Genomic DNA, 20,700 nt, shown 5'->3' with positions numbered 1-20,700 from the left:
GCCTGATGCTGGGATAGTAATACTAAAAACAGCAACAACGAAAAAGCCTCAATGATGTGAGTGGTGGGCTGGGAGCTGAGCCTGGCCCAGGACAGGGCTCTGGCCAGCCAGTGGCCAGTGAGCAGTCGGCAGCTGCCTGACGTGACTTCAGAAGGTCACTACAGAGGGTAGGGCATGCTGCCTCCTGGGATGGCATCAGGAGGGCTGGGTAACCGCTGTGCACAGCAAGTAGGAAGCCCTGTGCTGAAGGAGGCTGAGGGCCTTTTGCCCAGGGAGCCACGCACAGTAAGCTCTGTCCGGATTCTAGTCGAAGAGAACAGGTAGGAAGATGGCCGGTGCTCTGCGCTCACATGGACAGGACAAGGACTGTGAGTGACTTGGTACAGCAGCAACTTCTGTAACAGGCTGATCGGGGAATGGGGCGCACCGCACAGTGCTCAGCCAGGGAGGAGGCCGGAGGCACCTTGCGTGGAAGATGGCGCACCGCACAGTGCTCGGCCAGGGAGGAAGCTGGCGGCACCCTGCGTGGAAGATGGCGCACCGCACAGTGCTCGGCCAGGGAGGAAGCTGGCGGCACCCTGCGTGGAAGATGGCGCACCGCACAGTGCTCGGCCAGGGAGGAGGCTGGCGGCACCCTGCGTGCTTGGATGGAAGTTGTATGCTGCACCTGCTCCAAGTTGGGGTGTTTATCAGACACACTTGCTTCAGAGCGGACATGTGAGGACATTTTCTGCTCTTAAATGCCACATCTGGTCAGTGTCCTGCTCAGGGGAACTTACGGAAGAGGGGACAGCTGCCGGTGTCACGGCCAGGCAGAGCCTCACACCAGGCCCGACTAGGGCAGGGTTGAGTCCTCCTTGCTCCTCAGAGGCAGCTGTGGGTCAGGGAGGGTCTGCAGGGGCCAGGGGCTTGCTCACACCAACGGGACAGCAGTGTCCCCTCGCCACACACCCGACCCAGCGGGCACTGCTGACGGCGGAGCTGCCCCAACAGAAGACACACACCATGCACATTCGGGAACCTCCAGGGCTGCGTTCCCTCTGCCTGTCCATCTCCTCCCCCGAGACAGTAAAAGGGGGGAGGGATGCCCTCTCCCTGCCCCTTCCTGCCTGCAGCCTTTTCCCTGAACAGCAGGTGGCGCTCAGACTTTTCCTGGCCACTGGGGGCGCTCTCCACCAGCTCCGCTGGGCACCTGCTCCCCACAGGGCCCAGCTGACCCTGCGTCACTCTCCCCACCTCTGCCCAAGGTGGCTTTCAGGCCTGAATCCACTGGGTCATGGTTGGTCAAGGCCTCCTTTCCTCCCTGGCATCCCTGTGTCCATCCCAGCCCAGTTTCCACTGGCCCTGGGCCCCTGGGCTCCCTGCCATGACCACCTGAGGGCTCCTGTGAGCACTCCTCTCCCCAGGCCCCTCCCCGGCTCCTCCGGCCCTTCTGGGGTGCTCCCCAGCAGCGTCCACGGCAGAGAGTGCTGGCGGCAGCGGCCCTCACCTCTGCTCCGTGTTGAAGATGGCGAACACGTGCTTGTTGGACATGAAGCCCTTTTCCACATCGCGGATCTTGAGGTTGTCCAGTGGCAGCATGTACTTCTTCTCCTTCTCCTGGAGGAGGGAGAGCAGGTCACCCTGGGCCCTGGACCTGACACACCTCAGGGCGCTCTGGGCCATGGCCAGTGCCTGGGGCTTCTAACTGTGCCCCCCCCACACACAGTGGGATCCACGGCAGTGTACACACACACTCACACACACACACACGCTAAGCTGCCCGTGACCACAGCAGAACCCTTCACCCGCCTCCACATCCGGGTCAGCCCTGGACCTGCGTCTCCATGACAACCCAAGAACAAGCTGTCTTGACCCCGTTTTAAGGAGGGGTGCAGGCCAGGGCAGAGAGGGGCAGGAGACCAGCCGGACTTGGGCATGGGGCTCTGATTTAACCTGCGGCCTTTCTAGATGATTCCAGAACTGGGAAAAAAACTTCCATTCAGTGAGTGTTAGCCCACATGCCAGGCATGGAGGCCCCCACGCCGGCAGGCGGGTGGGTGGGCAGCCTAAGGTGCAACCTTGCCGAGGCCACAGCACTGGTCCTTGTGGCAGTGATGGTAGGGAGGGTCAGAAGTAGGATTCCTCCTCCAGGCAGCTCCCTGACCTGCAGTGGCTCATATAGCAGGTGGACGTACTAGCTAGTCTGTGGAGCATCCCCACCCCTGCCATGCTCAGAGAGGCAGAGCTGCAGGCTGGGGTCCCCGGACTCACCCAGCCCATGGCTGCATGCAGCCAGGCTCACCTGCGGCTCCCCCTCCATGCCACACCACGTGGGCCTTCGGGAGCCCATGTGTCAGGGGAACTGCCACGGCTCCGGGGCCCCAGGTGAGAGGCAGCACCCCTCCCTGGGGTGTGTGGGGTGGAGCAGGCTGCCCCTGCACCCCACGGCAGCTGGGTGCCTATAGCAAACACACAGGGATGGGGGAGTCCAGAGGCCCTGGTGCACGCTCCCCCCGCTGTGCGGGCTGCAGGCTGGTGTGTGTGTGAGGGGGGTGCAGGCTAGCACCAGGGGTCCCAGGCAAGGCCCAGGACAGGGGAGGGATATGTGTGTTGGGGTGGGAGGGTGGTGGGGGAGGGCCTGTACAGGCGCTTTTGTCCCTGGCCTGGAAGTTTCCATAAGGGCCCCCGCAGACCCCACCCTTGCGTGTGAAGAGGTAGGAAGCTAGCAGCCAGCTAGTAACTGAGTCACGGGAGACTCCACATCTGGAACTGTTTAGGGCTGCACTCTGTCCAGGCGGCGGTGGCGACCATACATCACGCCCACCCAGGGCACATGCGCACACGTGCACCCACAGAAGCAAGCACGCGCCCCTGCTTCCCACTGGGGCCCCCCTGAGACAGCTGCTCAGCAGCACACAGGCCGCCGACCCACACGTCCCGGCTCTCCTCCCCAGGATCCAGCTCCCCTCCCCAGGATCCGGCTCCCCTCCCCAGGCCGCTGACCCTCCCCAGGCCCCGGCTCCCCTCCCCAGGCCCGGGCTCCCCTCTCCAGGCCGCTGACCCTCCCCAGGGCCCGGCTCCCCTCCCCAGGCCCGGGCTCCCCTCCCCAGGCCCCGGCTCCCCTCCCCAGGCCCGGGCTCCCCTCTCCAGGCCGCTGACCCTCCCCAGGCCCGGGCTCCCCTCCCCTGTCTTCCCTGCCCTCCCCGCCTCCCTGCCTAGGATTTCCTGAAAGCCCACAACTTTCTCCAGATGTGCAGCGGCGGCGGGGCCCCAGCCCTGCCACGTCACCATGGGCGCCGCGGAGCCGAGGAGCGGCCACCCAGAGCCCCCAAGCCCCCCGAGGAGCGGCTACCCGGAGCCCCCGAGCCCCTGAGCAGAGAGCTGGCCTCGCCTGCCCAGTGTTCAGACTACCTGTTCAGGGCCCTCCACGTGTACAGTAGTCTGCACATTGGTTAGGCTGGGCTCGGCCACGGCGCCTCACTCGGCTGGCCCGGCCAGGCTCCACCACCGCCCCACGACCTGGTGAGTGCCACCTGCCCCCCCCCCCCCCGCCAGCCACCCCCTAGGGGCAGCCACAGGAGGATAAGGGGTGTGTGTGTCTGGGTCTGCGAGAGCCCCTTCCCCACAGCTGGGGGAGGAGGGTCTTTTTGTTTGTTTACTCGCAGGCCTCTCCTGGGGGGCTGCTCTGACAAAGTGGGGGGCCCTGGGTGGGGGAGCCCTGCTAGGGTGGTCGCTGGACACAGGACTGGGCCTGCTGGCCTCCCACCCCCCACTGGCTTTGTGTGTGGGGTGCACGCAGGCAGGCGTGGGCCGTTGGCTTTCACTGCCCTGGGCCCACACTCCCTCTGCCGCCAGCTGGGCCCGGGGAAGGCTGCTGCTTTGGACCCCCAGCCTGGGCACCTCAGAAGATGCCACAGTGGGCCAAGGCGGGGAGCAGGAATGCGGTGGGGGGATGGTCCAATCATCCCTCTCCTCCCAGACTGGCTGTGCTGAGAGCCAGAGGGTGCACTGGTCCTGCACTGACACACAGCCTCTCAGATGGGGCTGGGGTTCTAGAAACTTCAGGAAACGTCCTAGAGACCTGTGTGGCTCCCTCGTGCCGGGGTGGAGTGGGGGGCAGGGAATCCCTCCCTCAGGGCAATTGCACTGGGCCTGAGCTGGGTGGAGTGACAGAGAGGCGAGGGGTGGGGTGGGATGTCCCGCAGGCCGTGGCGTGTGGCCCACCCTGCAGACCTCTGCGGGTGAGCACCCAGGAGCCCCGCCCCCCAACCCTGACTTGGGGATAAGCCGCTGGTCAGAAGTCAGTGATGCCACGTGGCCGACGGGGGTAATGACGCCGGTGCCCCTCCGTGGAAGGACTTCCTGGGCGGGGTGTCCTAAACCACTCGGCACCCCGAAACCCTCAGGGATGGGGTGGGGGAGCGGGCTGCAGATGCCACTTGGGGACTGAAGGCCACAGGTGGGATGCCCTAAGCAGCAGAGAGAAGACGTGTGTGTGTGCGTGTGTGTGCACAGGATGGTGCTGTGCCCGCGTGGGAGACCCGGAAGAAGCTCCCGCTCCAGATGGGCTCAGCTCCGGCCGCTGCGGCCACTTGGGGAGTGAATCAGTGGATGGAAGATCTTTGCCTCTCCTTCTCTCTGTACATCTGTCTTTTCAGTAAAAATAAATAAATCCTATTTTTAAAAGAAAGATCCTGGGCAAAAAAAAAAAAAAATGCCGCCCCACGAGGCTAAGCCCTGGGTGGTCACTCCTGCGATGAGGCCCTGCACGGGCAGCTGTGCACCCCCACTGCTGAACACGGTCCAGCAGGGACGCAGGGTAGGGAGTGAGAGGCCCAAGGCAGTGCAGTGCCCCCAGCTGCATGGGCACCAGCCGGCCACACGTGCCAGCAGGCCTGCGAGCTGGGGCACAGCGCAGGGCTGCACAGCGCAGGGCGGCAGGGCTCCCAGACGCAAGCGAGGAAACGTGTCCTCAGGAGCGCCTTCGCTGGGGCCTCCAGACCCGCTCCAGGGGCCAGAGGCTCACCAGAGCAGCCCAACCAGCAGCTCTCATGTCAAGCACTCCTCCCTTCCCGAATTTCTGAGGGACTGAGCAAGACGCAGGTTGGGGGCCACTGCGTGACACACCCTGTTGAGCGGCTGCCGAAGGCACTCGCTCGTGTCCTGTCTTGAGTGACTGGGAGCCTGCCTCCCACATGGGAGGTCCGGAGGGGTGCCTGACTCCTGGTTTCCGACCTGGCCCAGTCCAGGCCACTGTAGCCCTTTGGGGATTGAATGAACCTTTCTCTTTGTAACTCTGTCTTCCAAATAAAGAGAAACGAATCCTTTAAAGAATCCTGCACACATGTGGGAAACTGGAAGACGATCCTGGCTCCTGGCTTCAGATCGGCTCAGCTCCAACCACTGCAGCCACGTGAGGAGTGAACCAGTGGACCAGAGAACTTCCCTTCTGTCTCTCCTCCTCTCCATAAAATCTGATCTGCCTTTCTAATAGGAATAAATAAATCTTATAACAAAATTAAACCTTTTAAATTGTTTTTTAAATGCGAAGAGAACCTGAAATGAGCCCATCAGGTAGCCAGGTGGGGCAGGTGCAGAGGAGGCATGGCTGAGCAGGGTCCAGGCCCCGCCCACAGCCCCCAGCCCCGCCCACAGGCCCAGTCACGCCCACCGGTTCCCAGTCCCACCCACAGGCCTCCAGCCCCGCCCACAGGCCCCAACCCCACCTACAGGTCTCCAGTCCTACCTACAGGCCCCCAGCCCCGCCCACAGGCCCTCGGCCCCGCCCACAGGCCCCAACCCCACCTACAGGCTCCCAGTCCCGCCCACAGCCCACAGCCCCGCCCACAGGCCCCAACCCCACCTACAGGCCCCCAGCCCCGCCCACAGGCCCCAACCCCACCTACAGGCTCCCAGCCCCGCCCACATCCCTCCAGCCCCGCCCACAGGCCCCAACCCCACCTACAGGCCCCCAGCCCCGCCCACAGGCCCTCGGCCCCGCCCACAGGTCCCAACCCCACCTACAGGCCCCCAGCCCCGCCCACAGGCCTCAGCCCCGGGCACACCCTGCAGTTGGTCCTGGTGCCCCACCCCTTGTTTTGACCCACACGTGTGGGATGTTGTAAACAGAGGCTCCACACAGAGGGCAGGGGCCTCTCCACCCTATTTGACAGGCAGAACTGGGCAAGGCCCCAAGCTGACCGTGTCCCCGGTCCTGGGCTGTGGCTGGCCCCTCTTGGGGGACATCAGGCCCCTTCCCTCCGAGCCCCCCACGCCCAGCTCCTCCCTTCTCTGGCAGTCATGAGACCCAACCCCGGGGGGTTCCAGGAAGAGACCAGGGCCGGGCACGAGGTGCAGCCTGTCCAGTGCATGGATGGGTGCCGCGTAGAGCGGGCAGGCCCGGGGGACGCCCGCTGCACACTCACCTCCTCATCCTTGTACCACGACAGGGATTCGGCCGTCAGCACGAACCAGTACTCCTTGGAGCCGCCCTTCATCAGGCTGATGTTGTTAATGGTGAGCCAGCCTCTGCGGATGACCTGGGCGGGGCAGCGCAGGGCACGGGTCAGCGGGGCTGGCGGCCTGCATCGCCCAGCCCGTCCCGGCTTCCCGACCACCACCACCCCAGCACAGCACCCAGCAACCTAGCCCCACAGCAGGCAGGAAGCCAGGGACCAAAGGGGTGGAGACACCTCTGTCCAAAGCCAGGAGGCCTGACTCCACCTCACCCCCGAACCCAGCCAGCGGGAAACCATGGCAGAGTGCCCCGGCGGTGCAAGCTGGGGGTGGGGTGGGGGCGTGGCAGGTGACGGGGAACGGGACAGGTGTGGTCGACACGGGCTGGGTGTCAGGGTCACGCGTCGGGGGAGACGAGGTGCCCAGCCCTGGCCAGCTGCACACAGGGTGTCAGGCTGAGCTGCACGTGGGCTCCTAGCCCAGCAGCTCTTAGTAACAGGCCCCCTGCCAGCTAAAAGCAGGCTCCCACACTCCTGGCCCAGAGGGCTCCCTTCATCCTGGACTGGGGGTCCCCGGGGCAGCTGGCTGGGGGGAGAGTGACACATGGAGCCTGGGGCCCAGCCAGGAGCGTAAGGTGTGCTGCGTGGAGCACCCATGGGTGGAATAATGGGATGCACCCACCACGGGTTTGCCTGGTCTGGCTGCAAATGCCAGCTGGCGTCCCATGGCTAAGGCCACAGGCACCAGGGACTTCTCTGACCTGGAGCCAACAGACAGCTCTTCCTGTCGGTGCAGGAAGGCCCCTCGTGGTTCCAGGACCAGCCCAGGGCCAATCCTGGAGGATCCAGGAGGAGGAAGAAGCCCCTGACTCTGGAGGCGTTACCAGCCCGGGCCAACAGGGGCTTCCATGGGCAGCCAAGGCACAGGCACAGAGTAGGGAGGTCCAGTCTGGGCACACGGCCAATGCCCTGTGGGGTGGGCACCCCAGGGAAGTCCCCTTTCAGTCAAGCCTGCCTGGCCCGGCCTGGTTCCCAGCGGGACAGAGCCAGCCTCCCCCACACCCCCGGGCGGGTAGTGCTGCCCGGGGGCGCACAGGGCACCCCACTCTCAAAAGCCAGGACAGCAGAAGCTGCGGTTTAGGCATGGCATCTGTCCCCACTGCCAGCAGGCACCCTTCTCTGAGCAACCCACCCCCCACCCTGCTGCAGAGGTCAGTCAACCCCAGGCCAGGAAGCTGCAAGCTGTGAGTGGCAGATGCGGGCACCTATCACACAGGAGGAAGTGCCTGAGGGGCCATGCCCAAGGGACTGGGCAGGGGAGGCGACAGAGGAGGCGGGTGAGGGGGTGGCAGGCTGGAAGCGGCATGGCTGGGGTGCTGTGCCAGCCCGAGCTGTGCAGGCCGGCTGGGGGTGGGAGTTGGGAGGAGCCTAAGGACCAGGGGCCAAGGTCACGCTCACACTGGGGCCCCAGGCACAGTGCTCTGCAAGGTCTGGGGACATCAGAGACCCCTGACAGAGGGTGGCGCTGAGGGGCGAGGTGTGGACAGGGCCTTGTCTCAGGTGGGAACTCGGTCAGTCCCCGCACTGGGCTGTGCGGGAGGCCTCCCGCCTGAGTTCAGCTGGGCTCCACATGAGGAGGGAGAGGGTTACCTACGGAGGGATGGCCAGCACGGTTCTCGGAGGGCCCCGTGCCCACTGACCGGTGGGGCTGCTGCATGCACGGCTGTGAGAACTCGGGGCTACACTGTTGCGTTCTATCACAGGCTACTGCCAGGGGAAGGGGGCACGCAGACAGGAGCTGGCTCATCCACTGTCTGTCCTGTTGGCCATGGGGGCAGGAGGACAGTGGCAGTGGCGTTCAGGAAGAGCTCGCTGACCCCGTGGGCCATGTCTGCCAGGGGGCACGGTGATGGGTACACCACGGTCATTTAGTCACAAAGGCCACAGACGGGGTGGGGCGGGGAGGGGGCTTGCTTAGCAGTGAAGAACGCCAGGATTGGTTAGCCGTGTCTGCCACAGGCAGAGGGCGGGCAGGGCGTCAGCCTGGGACTGGCACCCCGAGCCCACAGCACGCCAGCAGGTTAGTAGTGTCTGCGTGAGGTCTACCCACAAGGTCAGGTCTAAGTGTCAGTCCTGGCACGGGCTTTCCAGGTCAGCGGGGCGTTCAGCGCCTTGGTGTCCCGGCTGTTATGGGGGGAGGACGGATGGGGGCGGGGTGGACGGGGTCTCCATGACTACGAGGGGCTAGGACATTTCGCTACCACACTAAGCAGGTACTTACCAAGATCTCCCCCTTTGAAAATGCAAGTTAGGGTTGCGGGGCAAATTAAGGAAGGGCAGGGCAGAGGGGACGAGTTGGAAAGAACACGAGAGGACGGAGGGGGAGGGAAAAACAAAACAAAAAAAAAGCAAGAAAAGCACAAAAATGGGAGAGGAGGGGACAGCAGAAGAAAAAAAATAATTACATGCTATTAATTACGTTCATGGTGTTAATACTGAATTCATTTCCATTCCCCAAAACAAAGCAACAACACATATCATACCTAGGGCAAGCGCAAAAAAATTAAATAAATTAAACCAATCAGGTAAAACTAGAAAAAAAACCCACAAAGAAGGGGCATGCAGGGGTTACGCCCTTCCCGCGGGGCTCCGCCTACGGCACCCGCCCCGAGGGGAGGGGGGTCTTGGCAGAGCTTTGGCAAAACAGGATGTGTCCTGGTAAGGGCCGGTCAACGCACGAGGAAGCCCCAGAAACGTGCTCAGCAGGCTGTGGGCACGGCTCCGGCAGGATGTCACCCAGCACCCGGTCTGTGTGCCAGCCAGCAACATGGCTCCCGGGGGCCCCACCTACAGCCCGACAGTCCAAGGGGGACGGGGACCTGGACAGGAGTGGTGCTGGGAGCTGCGGGTGTGCTGAAGTGGCCTGCGGGAGGCAGGGACAGCTGGCGGGCAGGGCTGTCCCTCTCTGGGGCTCCGTGGCCCCCCGACGAGCCCCCTCCCTCCCGCCCCTCCTCCGAGGCGTGCAGGGATGGGCTACCTGGTTGGGGATGGCCCGCTTCTTGTTCAGCTGTGTGCTCCGCTGCTGGGCGCTGCAACAGAAGTGGCGGGGGAGAGAGAGAGAGGAGGCTTATGTGAACACACAGGCATGCTGGAGAGCAAGAGGCCTGGGCAGCCCGCATGGGGGTCTCCTGCCCACGAGGGGGACAGAGGCAGAGCGCTGGAGCCCCTTGCATGCAAGAGCAGCCCGAGGGAACAGCTGGGGGTGCGTGGGAGCCCAGATCTAGGGCCAGCTCTCACTTCTACAAAGCCATGGAGCTTGGGGTGTCCGAGAGGGAGCGGGAAGTCCCACGTACCTGGGAGGGAACCCGCACACAGGGCAGGCTGGCCCGTGGGGGCCTGAGGCCTGGGCGATGGCCAGGGATCCAGGCCACAGGGTTCTGCTCACGCCCCGGGCTCAGCTGCCTAATGCTCCCCACGGCCCCACATCTGTCTTCTGCTGCACCCAACCTATTCCCCCGTCTGCACGGAGAGCCCCAAGAGCCACGGGCACCCGCTGGGCAGCTGTTAGGGTGCCGTCACCACCCGCGGTGTCTGCCCTCCTAAGATTTGTTTTCTTATCTTACTGCATGAGTTGGTTCTTTCAGTTTTTTTTTTTTTCAAGATTTGTTTATTTTGATGGCAAGGCAGATCTGCAGGGACAGGAGGAGACAGATCATGAATCTAGTCTGCTGGTTCACTCCCCAAGCGGCCGGAATGGCCAGAATTGAGCCGATCAGAAACCAGGAGCCAGGAGCCTCTCCCGGGTCTCCCACGCGGGTGCAGGGTCCCAAGGCTTTGGGCCGTCCTCCACTGCTTTCCCAGGCCCCAGGCAGGGAGCTGGGTGGGAAGTGGGGCCGCTGGGACACAAATCAGAGCCCATATGGATTGGTGAGGCTTGAAGAGTCAGCAGCAGCCAGGTGAGCCATGGCGCCAGGCCCTCCTTGGAACTTTCTAAACCTCAGTTCTTTACAGATTCAGCATCTGGGGTTTGCCTTCAAGCTGGCTGTTGGCTAAGGCAGGACATGCACGTGTGTATAAGGAGGTGGGCTTCTCTCACAGATGCCCCCCAGCTGTGGTGGCCTCTCGCCTCGCCTGACCCTCCAGCTGCATGGCTCCAGTTCCTCTCCTTGCCTGCAAGAGATGCTGGAGAGAGGGCCTGGTGTGTGCCTAGGTCAGCACCCCCTTGCCTGGGGCTCTCCCTAACTGCTTCCTGATCTTCCAGGCCTGACTGCCACGCTCAGGGGGGTCCCTGGCCTGCCCTCCAGCTGACTCACTCCCAGAGAGTGCTCCAACATCTTTGGGGTGGGCCCAGGGAAGTCCTCCCCCAGGGCTGGCCCCATACAGCCAGGCCAGGCCCCACGCACACACACAGCAGGCAATACCCACCCGGTGGCCAGCTGCTCAGGGTAGTAACAGCTGGGGGAGGAAGGGAGGCCCAGGGGTCCAGAGCCAAGAGTAGAGAGACCAAAGGAAAAACAAGAGAGAGTGTGAGAAGGAACTGCGGGTGAAGTGAGAGAAGCAGAGAGGTCAGGGTGAGCGAGAGGGGCGGCCTGGTGCAAGGGACCAGCGCTCGCGGCCGCACCTCCGGGGCACCCTGTGCAGGGCCCGGCCCAGGCCAGGCTGGGGGAGGGCAGCTCCTGACGGCGCCTCGGCTCGGCTGCCTGCCTGTTCTTTCTCACCGGCCACAGGTACGCATGGTACACTCCTCTGCCCACCGTCAGGTGCATGGGCACATGCTGTTTCCAGCCTCAAGGCCAAGGGTCCAGGACTGCCCCAGGCCCCTCCCCAACCCCAGCCTGGAGTGTTGCACAGTCAGCCCCCCGAAGCCCAGCAGTCACAGTCCCTGGCACAGAATGGTGGCCTGGCAGCATCCTGCTAGAAAAGTCGGGCGGGGGGTGGCTTCTGGAACAATCCGGGTTGGAGGGTTGTGGAGAGCGGGACTTTGCCCCAAGATGGCGCTTGTTATTGTCTTCTCACAGTACAAAGGCAGTAAACAAGTTTTAGGAAGTTCTTCCCTTACCCGTCATCGGCTAACCACCTGGCTCGTGGTGCCTGTCTTAGGTTGGTAAAGCCTTATTGGATACTTACCCGTCGTTGACTACCGATCCAGCATGTTAAGCCATACCTTAGGGGAACCATTCTTTTGGAGAGCGAGAACGGCTGGAGCCAGGATCTGCTGTTGCAGGAGGTTCTTACGTGATTGATTCTTGGTATACACATACATTCCACAATTGCAAACACACAAAAACACTAAACCATCAAACACACCAATCACAGCCCTGATCACGCACACACACACCAATCACAACTCTGATCACGCGCACACCATGCAGACTGCATGAGACCTTGAACCAATCCTCTACAACTTCCTAAAACTTGTTTACTGCCTTTGTGCCGTGAGAAGACAATAACAAGCGCCATCTTGGGGCAAAGTCCCGCTCTCCACAGAGGGTGGCCAAGCTCACCAAGTTGGTGCCCTGGGCCTGCAATGTTCACATCGTGTCTGTATTCCACCTGAGCCGGAACTCCAGGCTCTGGCCCCACGACAAGGTGCCATGGCAGGTGGCAGCAATAATTCTACAATGGATGGCTGGAGGCCAAGGAGATGTCCCCAACCCGCCCTGCTGCCCTGGTCTGGGCAAGGATCAAGTCTGGGAGAACCCGGACGGTGGACAGCTCCTGCCCTGGCCCTGTCCTTCCCTACGGGACAAGGATCCACCCCTCACCCTGCACAAGGCACGCTCGTTGGGGACAATGGCGCAGGGGCCACCGGCAGGCTCCGAGGCCAATAGCCGTGCCCTTTACCCAGCCCCTGGCTCCTGGGCTGGGGTGGACTTGGCTCTAAGGGCCCAACTGCTGCCGCCCCCACCAACCGCTGTCCCCAAAAGTACATACTTGGCAAATCCAATGAAGTCTTCGTGGTTCGTGTTAATGTATGACTGCTCGATGTCAATGAGAAGAAGAATCTAGAAGAACCGGGGTTGGGGGGGCACCATGAGTGTGGAGGGGGCCAGAAGGGGCAGGGCCTGAGCACTCCCCAGACCCACCAGCAGGGACAGCCGGGACCTGCGTGGCTTCCCCCCCCCCGACAGGTGGACGTGCAGGGGCCAGGGTCGGGTAAGGGCATCCCGGGGGCACCCTGACCACCGGGACTGGCGCCCTGGCTAAGTGGCTCCGGCTGCAAGGTGGGAGCAGGGCGAAGGGTATGGGCAATGCCAGAATGAGCGACATTTTGGGGACACGGACGCCCGCTCCCGGATTTAAACTTGAAGCAGCAGCAACAATGTAGGGCTGGATCAACCAGCATGCCCAACGTACGCACACTCACGGCAAAAATACTGTATAAATCAAGTGGAAAACAAAGCATCTAACAGGAAGAACTGCAAACGCTCACAGACGTGACAGTCTGAAAAAGTTTAAGGAAATAAAAAGTCCATCCATGATGACAAAATTACGCATGGCTTTCTACGTTCTGGTGCATAAACAATGACAAAAATGCCCAGGCTCTTTCAAAGTCCAATTTCCACAATGTGTTCGGTTTCCATTTACTGTTCATTTGAAAGGCAAAGAGACGGAGACCTTCCAGCTGCCGGTTCACTCCACACGTACGGGAGCCAGCCAGGGCCCAGGGCCCAGAGCCCAGTTCCAAATTCCCACCCTCGCTGGTCCCAGCTCCCCGCCCCCACCAGCAGCTGCTGTTCCAATACGGGATGCTGGGGTCACCAGCGCTGGCTTAACCCGCGGGGCCACAATGCCGGCCCAGAGAACACTTTAAAACTACACGCACAGGCCATGAAATGGCCAACAAGGTGACAACCAAGCCATGGGTACGCTGACTTTTCTCCTGTTCTTGCTACCGTCTCTCTCATGTTGCAGTTACCACCTCCCCCCACGTACGTGCACCCCCATTGGACATACGTGTGAGCGCCCGCAGGCCTCAGACAGGGATGCAGCTCGGATGCGGCCCAGGCCTCGGCAGCTCCTCCCTGCCCCGGGCTGCCCAGGGAGTGGTGCACCACGGCCTGAGTCCGCTGCTTACAACGGGCCAAGCGGCTGGCAGCCGCCACAGGCTCCCACTGGCCAGCCCCGCCCCCTGGCAATGCTGGGCATTCTTCAGGCAGAAAACGGGGCAGTGAGCGGGGCCCTGTGTGGCTCTAGTGACGCGCTGGCACCCCGGGCGGTACTGTGAGGGGCCACAGCACGCCTGGGGGGAGCCGGGGGGCAGTGTCCAGATTGTGCAGGCAGTGAGGCTGTGAGCTCAAAGGGCCTGGCACCCCAACTGGAAACTGGGACCCCCATGGGCTGCAGATATGGGGCCCTGTGGGAAGCTCCTGGTGGCCAGGGGCTCCGCCGCTTCCTCGGCCTTAGGCCAGCTAGCTGCTGTGGGCGTTGGGGGAGTGAAAGAGCGGGTGTGGGCTCCCTCCGTCGGCCTGCTTCTCTCGCAGGACACCCTCCTGCTGCCTCGTTCTCTCCTGGGGTCCCGCTGGCTCACTGCTCAGTGTGTGTACGTGGGTGTGCTCACAAGAAGTGGAGGGCTCGGCACTACGGCTCAATCGGCTAATCCTCCCATGTGGATGCCGGTTCTAATCCCGGCAGCTCCACTTCCCATCCAGCTCCCTGCCTGTGGCCTGGGAAAGCAGTCGAGGACGGCCCAAAGCCTTGGGACCCTGCACCTGTGTGGGAGACCTGGAAGAGGCTCCTGGCTCCTGGCTTCAGATTGGCTCAACTCCAGCTGTTGTGACCACTTGGGGAGTGAACCAGTAGATGGAGGATCTTTCTCTTTGAATCTCCCTCTGTCTGCAAATGTGCTTTTCCAATAAAAAATAACCAAACAAACAAGAGAACCGGAAACCCACAATGGCATGTGGATTACAAAGCAGCCAGCCATTGGTCCACGCGGCCCACTGTATGGACAGCCCACGGGTGTCCTGCCGAGGGCCCACTCGCTGCAGGGGCCCAGCTGAAGACCTGGCACGGTGGGATAAGGGGGCTGTGGCAGCCAGGCCCTGGAGCGGGCCCCCGTCTGTGGGATGGTGGGGGCGGGGCTCGAGGCAGCTGCCCGCACTGGCAATGGTGCACAGAGCTGTCAATCACGCCATACCTGGTCTTTGGTCCTGCCCTCCCGCTCCCGGATGTAGGTGGTCACGATGCGCTCGGTCTCCTCTCGCAGCCGGGGGTAGGAGCTCAGCTGGGGAGGACAGGCGGGCCGTGTTGGCGGATGGCGGTGGCCCCCAGGAGCAATGCCATCACACAAGCGGGAAGGCCGTGCGTGCGTAGCGGAGCGGTGGGGTGGGGTGGGGGTTAGGGGAAGTGGGGAGGCGTGGCGTGGGAGCGAGTGGCAGAAGGGCCACCGAGTCCCCACCCCTCAGAAGAGCAGGATGGTGAGGAGACGGTGGGCTGAGCGAGTAAGGGGTCAGGCTGTCCCTGGCAGGTGCCAGCGGTCGGAAGGTGGCTGAGCCAAGCAGGCAGTGCCATCTGCCACCCAGGGGCCCTTGGTACCCGCTGCCCATCCAGCCCTGGGCGGCCGTGGGGACACCACGGGCTGCTGCCAAGGTGGTGAAGGGAACATGGCGTGTGACGGAGATGGCTCCGACCACCGTCCCTCTTCCTGCAGGACGCACGCCTGAGAGATTGGTGCTGTGGGGACGAGACTCGCTTCTCGAAGGGCCCCAAGAGTGCACAGGGCACAGGAATACAGTCTCCCGACAAGGTCCAAGTCGGGGCCGGCTCCAGCCCCAAGGGGGGCGCGAGTGAGATGTCACGGGACAGAACTGAGCCCGAGTGACAAGGGGTCTGCCGGGTGGGCAGGGTCGGGGCGGGCAGAGGGGAGCCAGGCTACGCAGGAGCCGATGGTCAGTGGCTGGCAGGGAGCCCGTTACCTTCTCGGCACACTTTTTAATGACCGTGGCCAGCTCTGAGACCACGAGGTCCACACACTTCAAACTGGGCTCTCTGAGTTTGACAATCTGTTTTTTCACGATGGCCTCAAAGGCCATGTCGGGGGTGAAGAGGCCCGTCCTGGTCACGCGCAGGAGGGCAGGCCGAGGCAGACGCGGCCAGGGACAGCGCAGGCCACACACACACAGGGGTCGGGAGACAGGCAGAGAGACAGGGATGGGGGGCAGAGAGAGAGGAGAGAGGGAGAGAGACGAATCAGCTGGTTAGTGCGTGTGCCCAGGAGCCTGGCCCGCGTTTGCCCCGGAAGCTGCTTGGGACCCCTGAGGCCTAGGGTCTTCCCGTCTGTGCCGATGGGTGGCGGGACGAGCCTGGTGCAGCCCCTCCACGGTGGGCTTTTCCAGACGGGAGAGCAGAGGCCTCAGCTAAAAGCCCTGCCAGCCTGGAGCGCTGTGCAAGCACAGGGGACCCCGGGGGGGGGAAGTGCCGCTGCTACGTGGGCCAAGGCGGGGATGGGGTGGCCTCTAGCAAGCCGGCCCTCTCAAGGGGGCGCAGGCCTCTGCATCCTGCCGGCTGGAGGCAGCCCCCTGCAACAGCAGCCCCAGGGCTTGTGGAACTAGCTGACTGGCAGTGCCAGGCAGGGACCCTGAGAACTCACTTGCAGGGTTGGCCTTCAAGGTCTCCCTCCACCAGCCGTGGGGCACACACGGGTGGGTGGCTGCACCTTGGGGAGATTCGGGGCATGGCGATGGCAGTGGTAGTGGCTAAGCCTCCAGCAGCTGATGCAGGGGCGGGGTGGGGGGAGGGGAGGAGGAGGAGGAAGGGGGTCCCTTTCCACTTCCCAAAATTGAGCAAAGCAACAGCCAGAAGCCGCAATTCCATGACACATGCTGGGCTTGGGATCAGGCTCCCAGGGAGAGCTGCCCGCCCCTCCTCGGGCCGCTCCTACGGCCTGGAGGGCCTGCAGGAGGAGCCCCGGCCTCGGGAGGCGCCGGGGGGGCAGCATCGGACCGGGAGCCTGGTGCCAAGGCCCGGTGGCGGCAGCCCGAGGGTGCAGTACCTTACTGGTACACTGCCTAACGGTATTGATTAGCTCCTGGATAACCAGGTCCACACATTTCAGGCACGGCTCTTTCAGCTTCACCACCTGCTTTTTCACAATGGCCTCGAACGCCAAGTCCGGCGTGAAAAGCCCCGTCCTGGAGCCGGCCGCACCCGGGGCCGCGGAGAGAGGGCGGAGAGAGACACAGGGAGCGGTCAGTGACGTGCCCGAGCAGGCCGCGAGGCTGGAGACCCCTCCCCCCGCTCGCCCAACCCGGCCACCTGCTCCACCCTGGGTGGACTGCGGGGACCTCGCAGGCGCGGGAGCAGTGTGGGGAGGACACAGCTGTGTGCTCCCGGATCCTGGCTCAGCCCCAGCTGGGCGGCTGGGCAGGAGCCCCGGAGCACGGGGTCCCCCAGACCGGCGGGAAGGGCACGCGTGGCCGCTCTCCCCGCGCGACATACCTGACTCCGTGGATGTTCTTGATGGCATAGCTAATCTCCCGTCTTAAGTCCTTCTCGTCAAACTCCATCTGTGAAGGCAGAAATGCACACGCAGGGGGGTGCGTGTTTGGGGGTTCGGGGTGCTGTCTTCTATGTGTAGTTTCCACTAAAACGTTAACCCCTTGGCTTCAGCACTGACGCTATAAAGCCAACAACCTCCCTGCTTGGTTGAACTTGAAGTCAGTGCTCATTTGATGCGCTTCCCGCCGCTGTACCTTTACAAACCTCCCGCCGCCGGGCACCCGGCCGTTCCGGGGTTCTGGGCTGCATCTCAACTACACCCGGCTTTTCCTAAATACTGCAAAATGAGGCCCAGCGGGATGGCCGTCACACAGCCCGGAAGCTGCGGGGGACAGTCAGGGCCGCGTGTGGCACGGCAGTGCCCCGTCACACTCTGACCACTACGCGTCATGACATGGCCACCATCTTATTACTGAAGTGTGTGCTCTGTGATGCCCGTGTGACGGTGCTGTCCCAGGGCAGCCCTGCTGTGTGTGTGTGTGTCGAGGGGGGCTCAAGGGCTTGCTGGCTGCAATGGCGTGCCCCAGCAGGAGCTGGGCCGGGGGGCTGGCGCTGCCTGTGGGCAAATGTTGCGGATCTTTTTTTTTCCCAGAGGACTGGGGGTGGGGGAAGGGACAGCAAGTGGAGCGTGCTGCACCTGCACACAGCAGATGAGACACCGCTTGGGGCGCCCGCAGTCCAGGGCCCAGCCCCACATAGGTTCAAGTCCAGGTTCCACTTGCCGTGGCTCCGCACGAGGCAGCCACAGGTGACGCCTCACATGGGTGCCCGGCTCGGGGTCTGCAGCTCCTGGCTCTGGCCTGGCCCAGACCTGGCTATGGCCGGCATGGGCAGGGGGCAGGATGCGGGGGGGAGGCTCAGTCAATCCTCCTTTCCAATAAAACTAAAGCTGTCAAATCAAAACCAAACCAAATCCCCTTTTACCCTGAACATTTGGAGAGGACTTTGCTTTCCATGTCCACGCTAATGTGCTCATGGCAAAACATCCAGTAAGAGGGCCTGGCGCAATGGCTTAGTGGCTAAATCCTCGCCTTGCAAGTGCCAGGATCCCGTACGGGTGCCAGTTCATGTCCCAGCTGCTCCACTTCCCACCCAGCTCCCTGCCTGTGGCCTGGGGAAGCAGTGGAGGACGGCCCAAAGCCTGGGGACCCTGCACTGCGTGGGAGACCTGGAAGAGGCTCCTGGCTCCTGGCTTCAGATTGGCTCAGCTCTGGCCATTGCGGCTGCTTGGGGAGTGAACCAGTGGATAGAAGATCTTCCTCTCTGTGTTTCCTTTCTTTGTGCATCTGACTTTCCAATAAAAATAAATCTTCAAAAATATTTGCTCTTAACTTCCACACGCCCTCCTGTGCCCTTGAACTGCGCTCAGCAACACAAGCAGGCGTGCTCCCAACAGGGCGGGGTGGCCCTGGGGACTAAGTCGCTGCCTGCGACGCGGGTGGGCCACGGGAGCTGCTCCGCTGCGGGCCTCTCACCTTCACCAGCTCGAAGGGGAAGCGCTCGTGGAAGATGCGGTTGATACGGGCGCCGCCCGAGAGCTCTAGCGTGTCCACTTGGTCTCCAGAGCCCTCGATTCTTTTCTCAAAGTCCACCCCGAACTGCTGTACCATCCTAGGGGCAAAGAGACAGCGGGCATCAAGGCAGGGGCGGGGGTCTCCCATGCACGCTTCCAGAATCACGTTCCAATGCCCTCACTTTGCCCGGGCACCAGCCTGCAAGGGCCCCCTGCTGGGTGGGCTGCGGGACGTGGGAGGGGCAGGAGGACGTACTGCAGCAGGGCCTTGGTTTTGCGCGTGGGGTCATCGGGCCGGAAGTTCTTGTACTCCTCCACCTCCTTCTCCAGCGACAGCAGCTGGCTCTGCAGCTTGCTACGCAGCGCCGGCAGCGACTCCCGGATGTGGTTGGTCAATTGCTGCCAGAGAGAGAGGCCGGTGGTGAGGGGGAGAGGGAGGGAGGGTGGCCATGGGGCCAGTCACCCCAGGCAGGAGCCAGAAGCCACTCAGGCCCACGCCGGCCTGCAGAGGGCGCTGGGCACACAGGTCCTGCCGGCCACAGCGGGGAGGCCCCCAGCTACTGACCCAGATGGGGATTTCTCCCGAGGGCCAGGACCCCGAAGGGCTGTGATGTGCACCGTGCAGGGACGACAGGCCCCTGCCCAGACAGCTGCATCTCAGCCCCTAGGGGAAGACGCCAGAGGCCGTACAAACACCGGGCTTTTGAACTTGGAGCGTGGGGCGGGGGAATGAAAAGCAGAGAGGAGGAAGGAGAGGGGAGTGGGAGGCAGGAGCGAGGGTGTGCACGTGAGGGGGCGCCCGTCACCCCTGGCTGAGGGACCGTGGGAGCGCACCCAGTGACTGCGCCCACTGAATTCGACATGCACTAGCCCTGGGTTCCGGGACTTTTTTTATCCCCCATTATCATAAAAGACAAGGAGGCTAAGAAAAAAAATTCAGAAGCCAGCCAAGAAGCCAGCACACCGACAACAGTCACGCCGCACGGGCCTGAGGTCAGCTGGTCTCCCACGCAGTCGGGGGCAGGAGCTGTGGCGTGGCCCGCGGCCCCATCTGTGGGAGTGGCGGGTCTGACGGCCCTATGGCTGCGTGGAGCTCTGCAGCGGCTCGCTGCGGCCATGGTGGGGGACCCCAGCCTAGCAAGCTGCCGGGCCCTGGGGGCCTCGGGGGCTGGTAGGGCTACTCCTGTGCAGGCTGCGGAAGGCCATGGGCAAGTTCACTTCCCCTCCCGCCTCCTCCTAGCCACCCGGGCCTGTCCAGCTTCCGGCCCCTACCAATACCCACTTCCCGTCCGTTCTTCTTGGTGATTTCTGTCCAGGCCCCGGCTGCCCATGCCTGGCCCTGCCTTCTTTCTCTTGCAGTTCCTGTTCCTGTCTGGCCCCTTCCAGGAGGCCCCAGGGGTGTGCAAGAGGGAGGTGGGGCTCTCTTTCTTGCCCGAGGTTCTGCCACCCCCCTGGAAGCTGCCAGAAAGCAGAGACTGGGGGCCCAGGCCAGGTCCCCAGCTGTCCCAGTGTCGCTGCCTCATCCCCTGTGGGCAGACCAGACGAAGTGGCTCCCACAGCCTCCGATGGACCACAAGTACTGAGCACCTGTGAGAGGGGCTCCCTCAAGCCAGGTGGATGGGACAGGGCCCAGGACACAAGCACAGGGGACAGGGAGGAAGGGGGATGTGGCCAGTTGGGACCCCCGTCTGACGGCTACAAGGAACTGTGGCAGAAGGACAACAGCGGGGCTAAGCAGGCAGCAGGGCCCACGGGCGGCACTGCCCACGGCCTCCTGGAGTCTCGGGAGTGGGGCCCATGGGCGGCATGCTCAGGACGCGGCCTGCACACCAGCACCCCCACATCCTGGTTCCCAATGCCAGCTTCCTGCCAATGCACACCCTGGCGGACAGCAGGGATGGCTCACAGACCTGGGGGGCCCTGTCTCCTACAGGGGAGATCTGGACTGGGTCCCAGGCCCCCCAGTGTCCATCTGGCCTGGCCCTGGCTTTTCGGAGGTAAGTGTTGGTATGTCTGGAAGCCATCAATAAGGACAGGCGACCAGGGACGCTCAACTGCCCTGTCCATGGTCCAGGACCGCAGGCTCAAAGGCCGGCCTGGGCTGGGGACCCTCCAGGCTTTAACCCAGGCCCCAGCGGTGACACAGGGAGGCCCACCAGGCTCCGGCCCTGCACCCCTCCTCCCCTGCTGGCCTCTGCTGACTACACTCCTCATCCAGCAGGTGGCGCTAGCGGAGAGTGCACCTGCACC

At 63.2% G+C, this 20,700-nt stretch overlaps 1 protein-coding gene across 6 annotated transcripts in view; it reads right to left on the bottom strand.

Moving 5' to 3' along the window:
* Positions 1 to 20,700, bottom strand: part of DNM2 (dynamin 2) — a 57,481-nt gene that overhangs the window by 5,019 nt on the left and 31,762 nt on the right. For 3 of the 6 annotated variants that reach the window (XM_058658028.1, XM_058658029.1, XM_058658031.1), the window contains exons 7-15: positions 18,707 to 18,849; positions 18,413 to 18,548; positions 16,878 to 16,945; positions 15,356 to 15,494; positions 14,578 to 14,664; positions 12,372 to 12,442; positions 9,475 to 9,526; positions 6,408 to 6,521; positions 1,490 to 1,599 (exon numbers count right to left, since the gene is read on the bottom strand). In XM_058658028.1, coding sequence (XP_058514011.1) covers positions 1,490 to 1,599; positions 6,408 to 6,521; positions 9,475 to 9,526; positions 12,372 to 12,442; positions 14,578 to 14,664; positions 15,356 to 15,494; positions 16,878 to 16,945; positions 18,413 to 18,548; positions 18,707 to 18,849 — 920 coding nt within the window. Of the gene's footprint in view, positions 1 to 1,489; positions 1,600 to 6,407; positions 6,522 to 9,474; positions 9,527 to 12,371; positions 12,443 to 14,577; positions 14,665 to 15,355; positions 15,495 to 16,431; positions 16,571 to 16,877; positions 16,946 to 18,412; positions 18,549 to 18,706; positions 18,850 to 20,700 lie in introns of all 6 variants that reach the window. The other 3 variants (XM_058658026.1, XM_058658032.1, XM_058658030.1) reach the window with 1 other exon arrangement.

The sequence above is a fragment of the Ochotona princeps genome, chromosome 33 (assembly GCF_030435755.1).
Source record: "Ochotona princeps isolate mOchPri1 chromosome 33, mOchPri1.hap1, whole genome shotgun sequence".
In the NCBI taxonomy this organism is placed as follows: Eukaryota; Metazoa; Chordata; class Mammalia; order Lagomorpha; family Ochotonidae; genus Ochotona; species Ochotona princeps.
The sequence above is the reverse complement of the archived record's forward strand: the minus strand, read 5'-3'. Positions and strand labels throughout refer to the sequence as shown.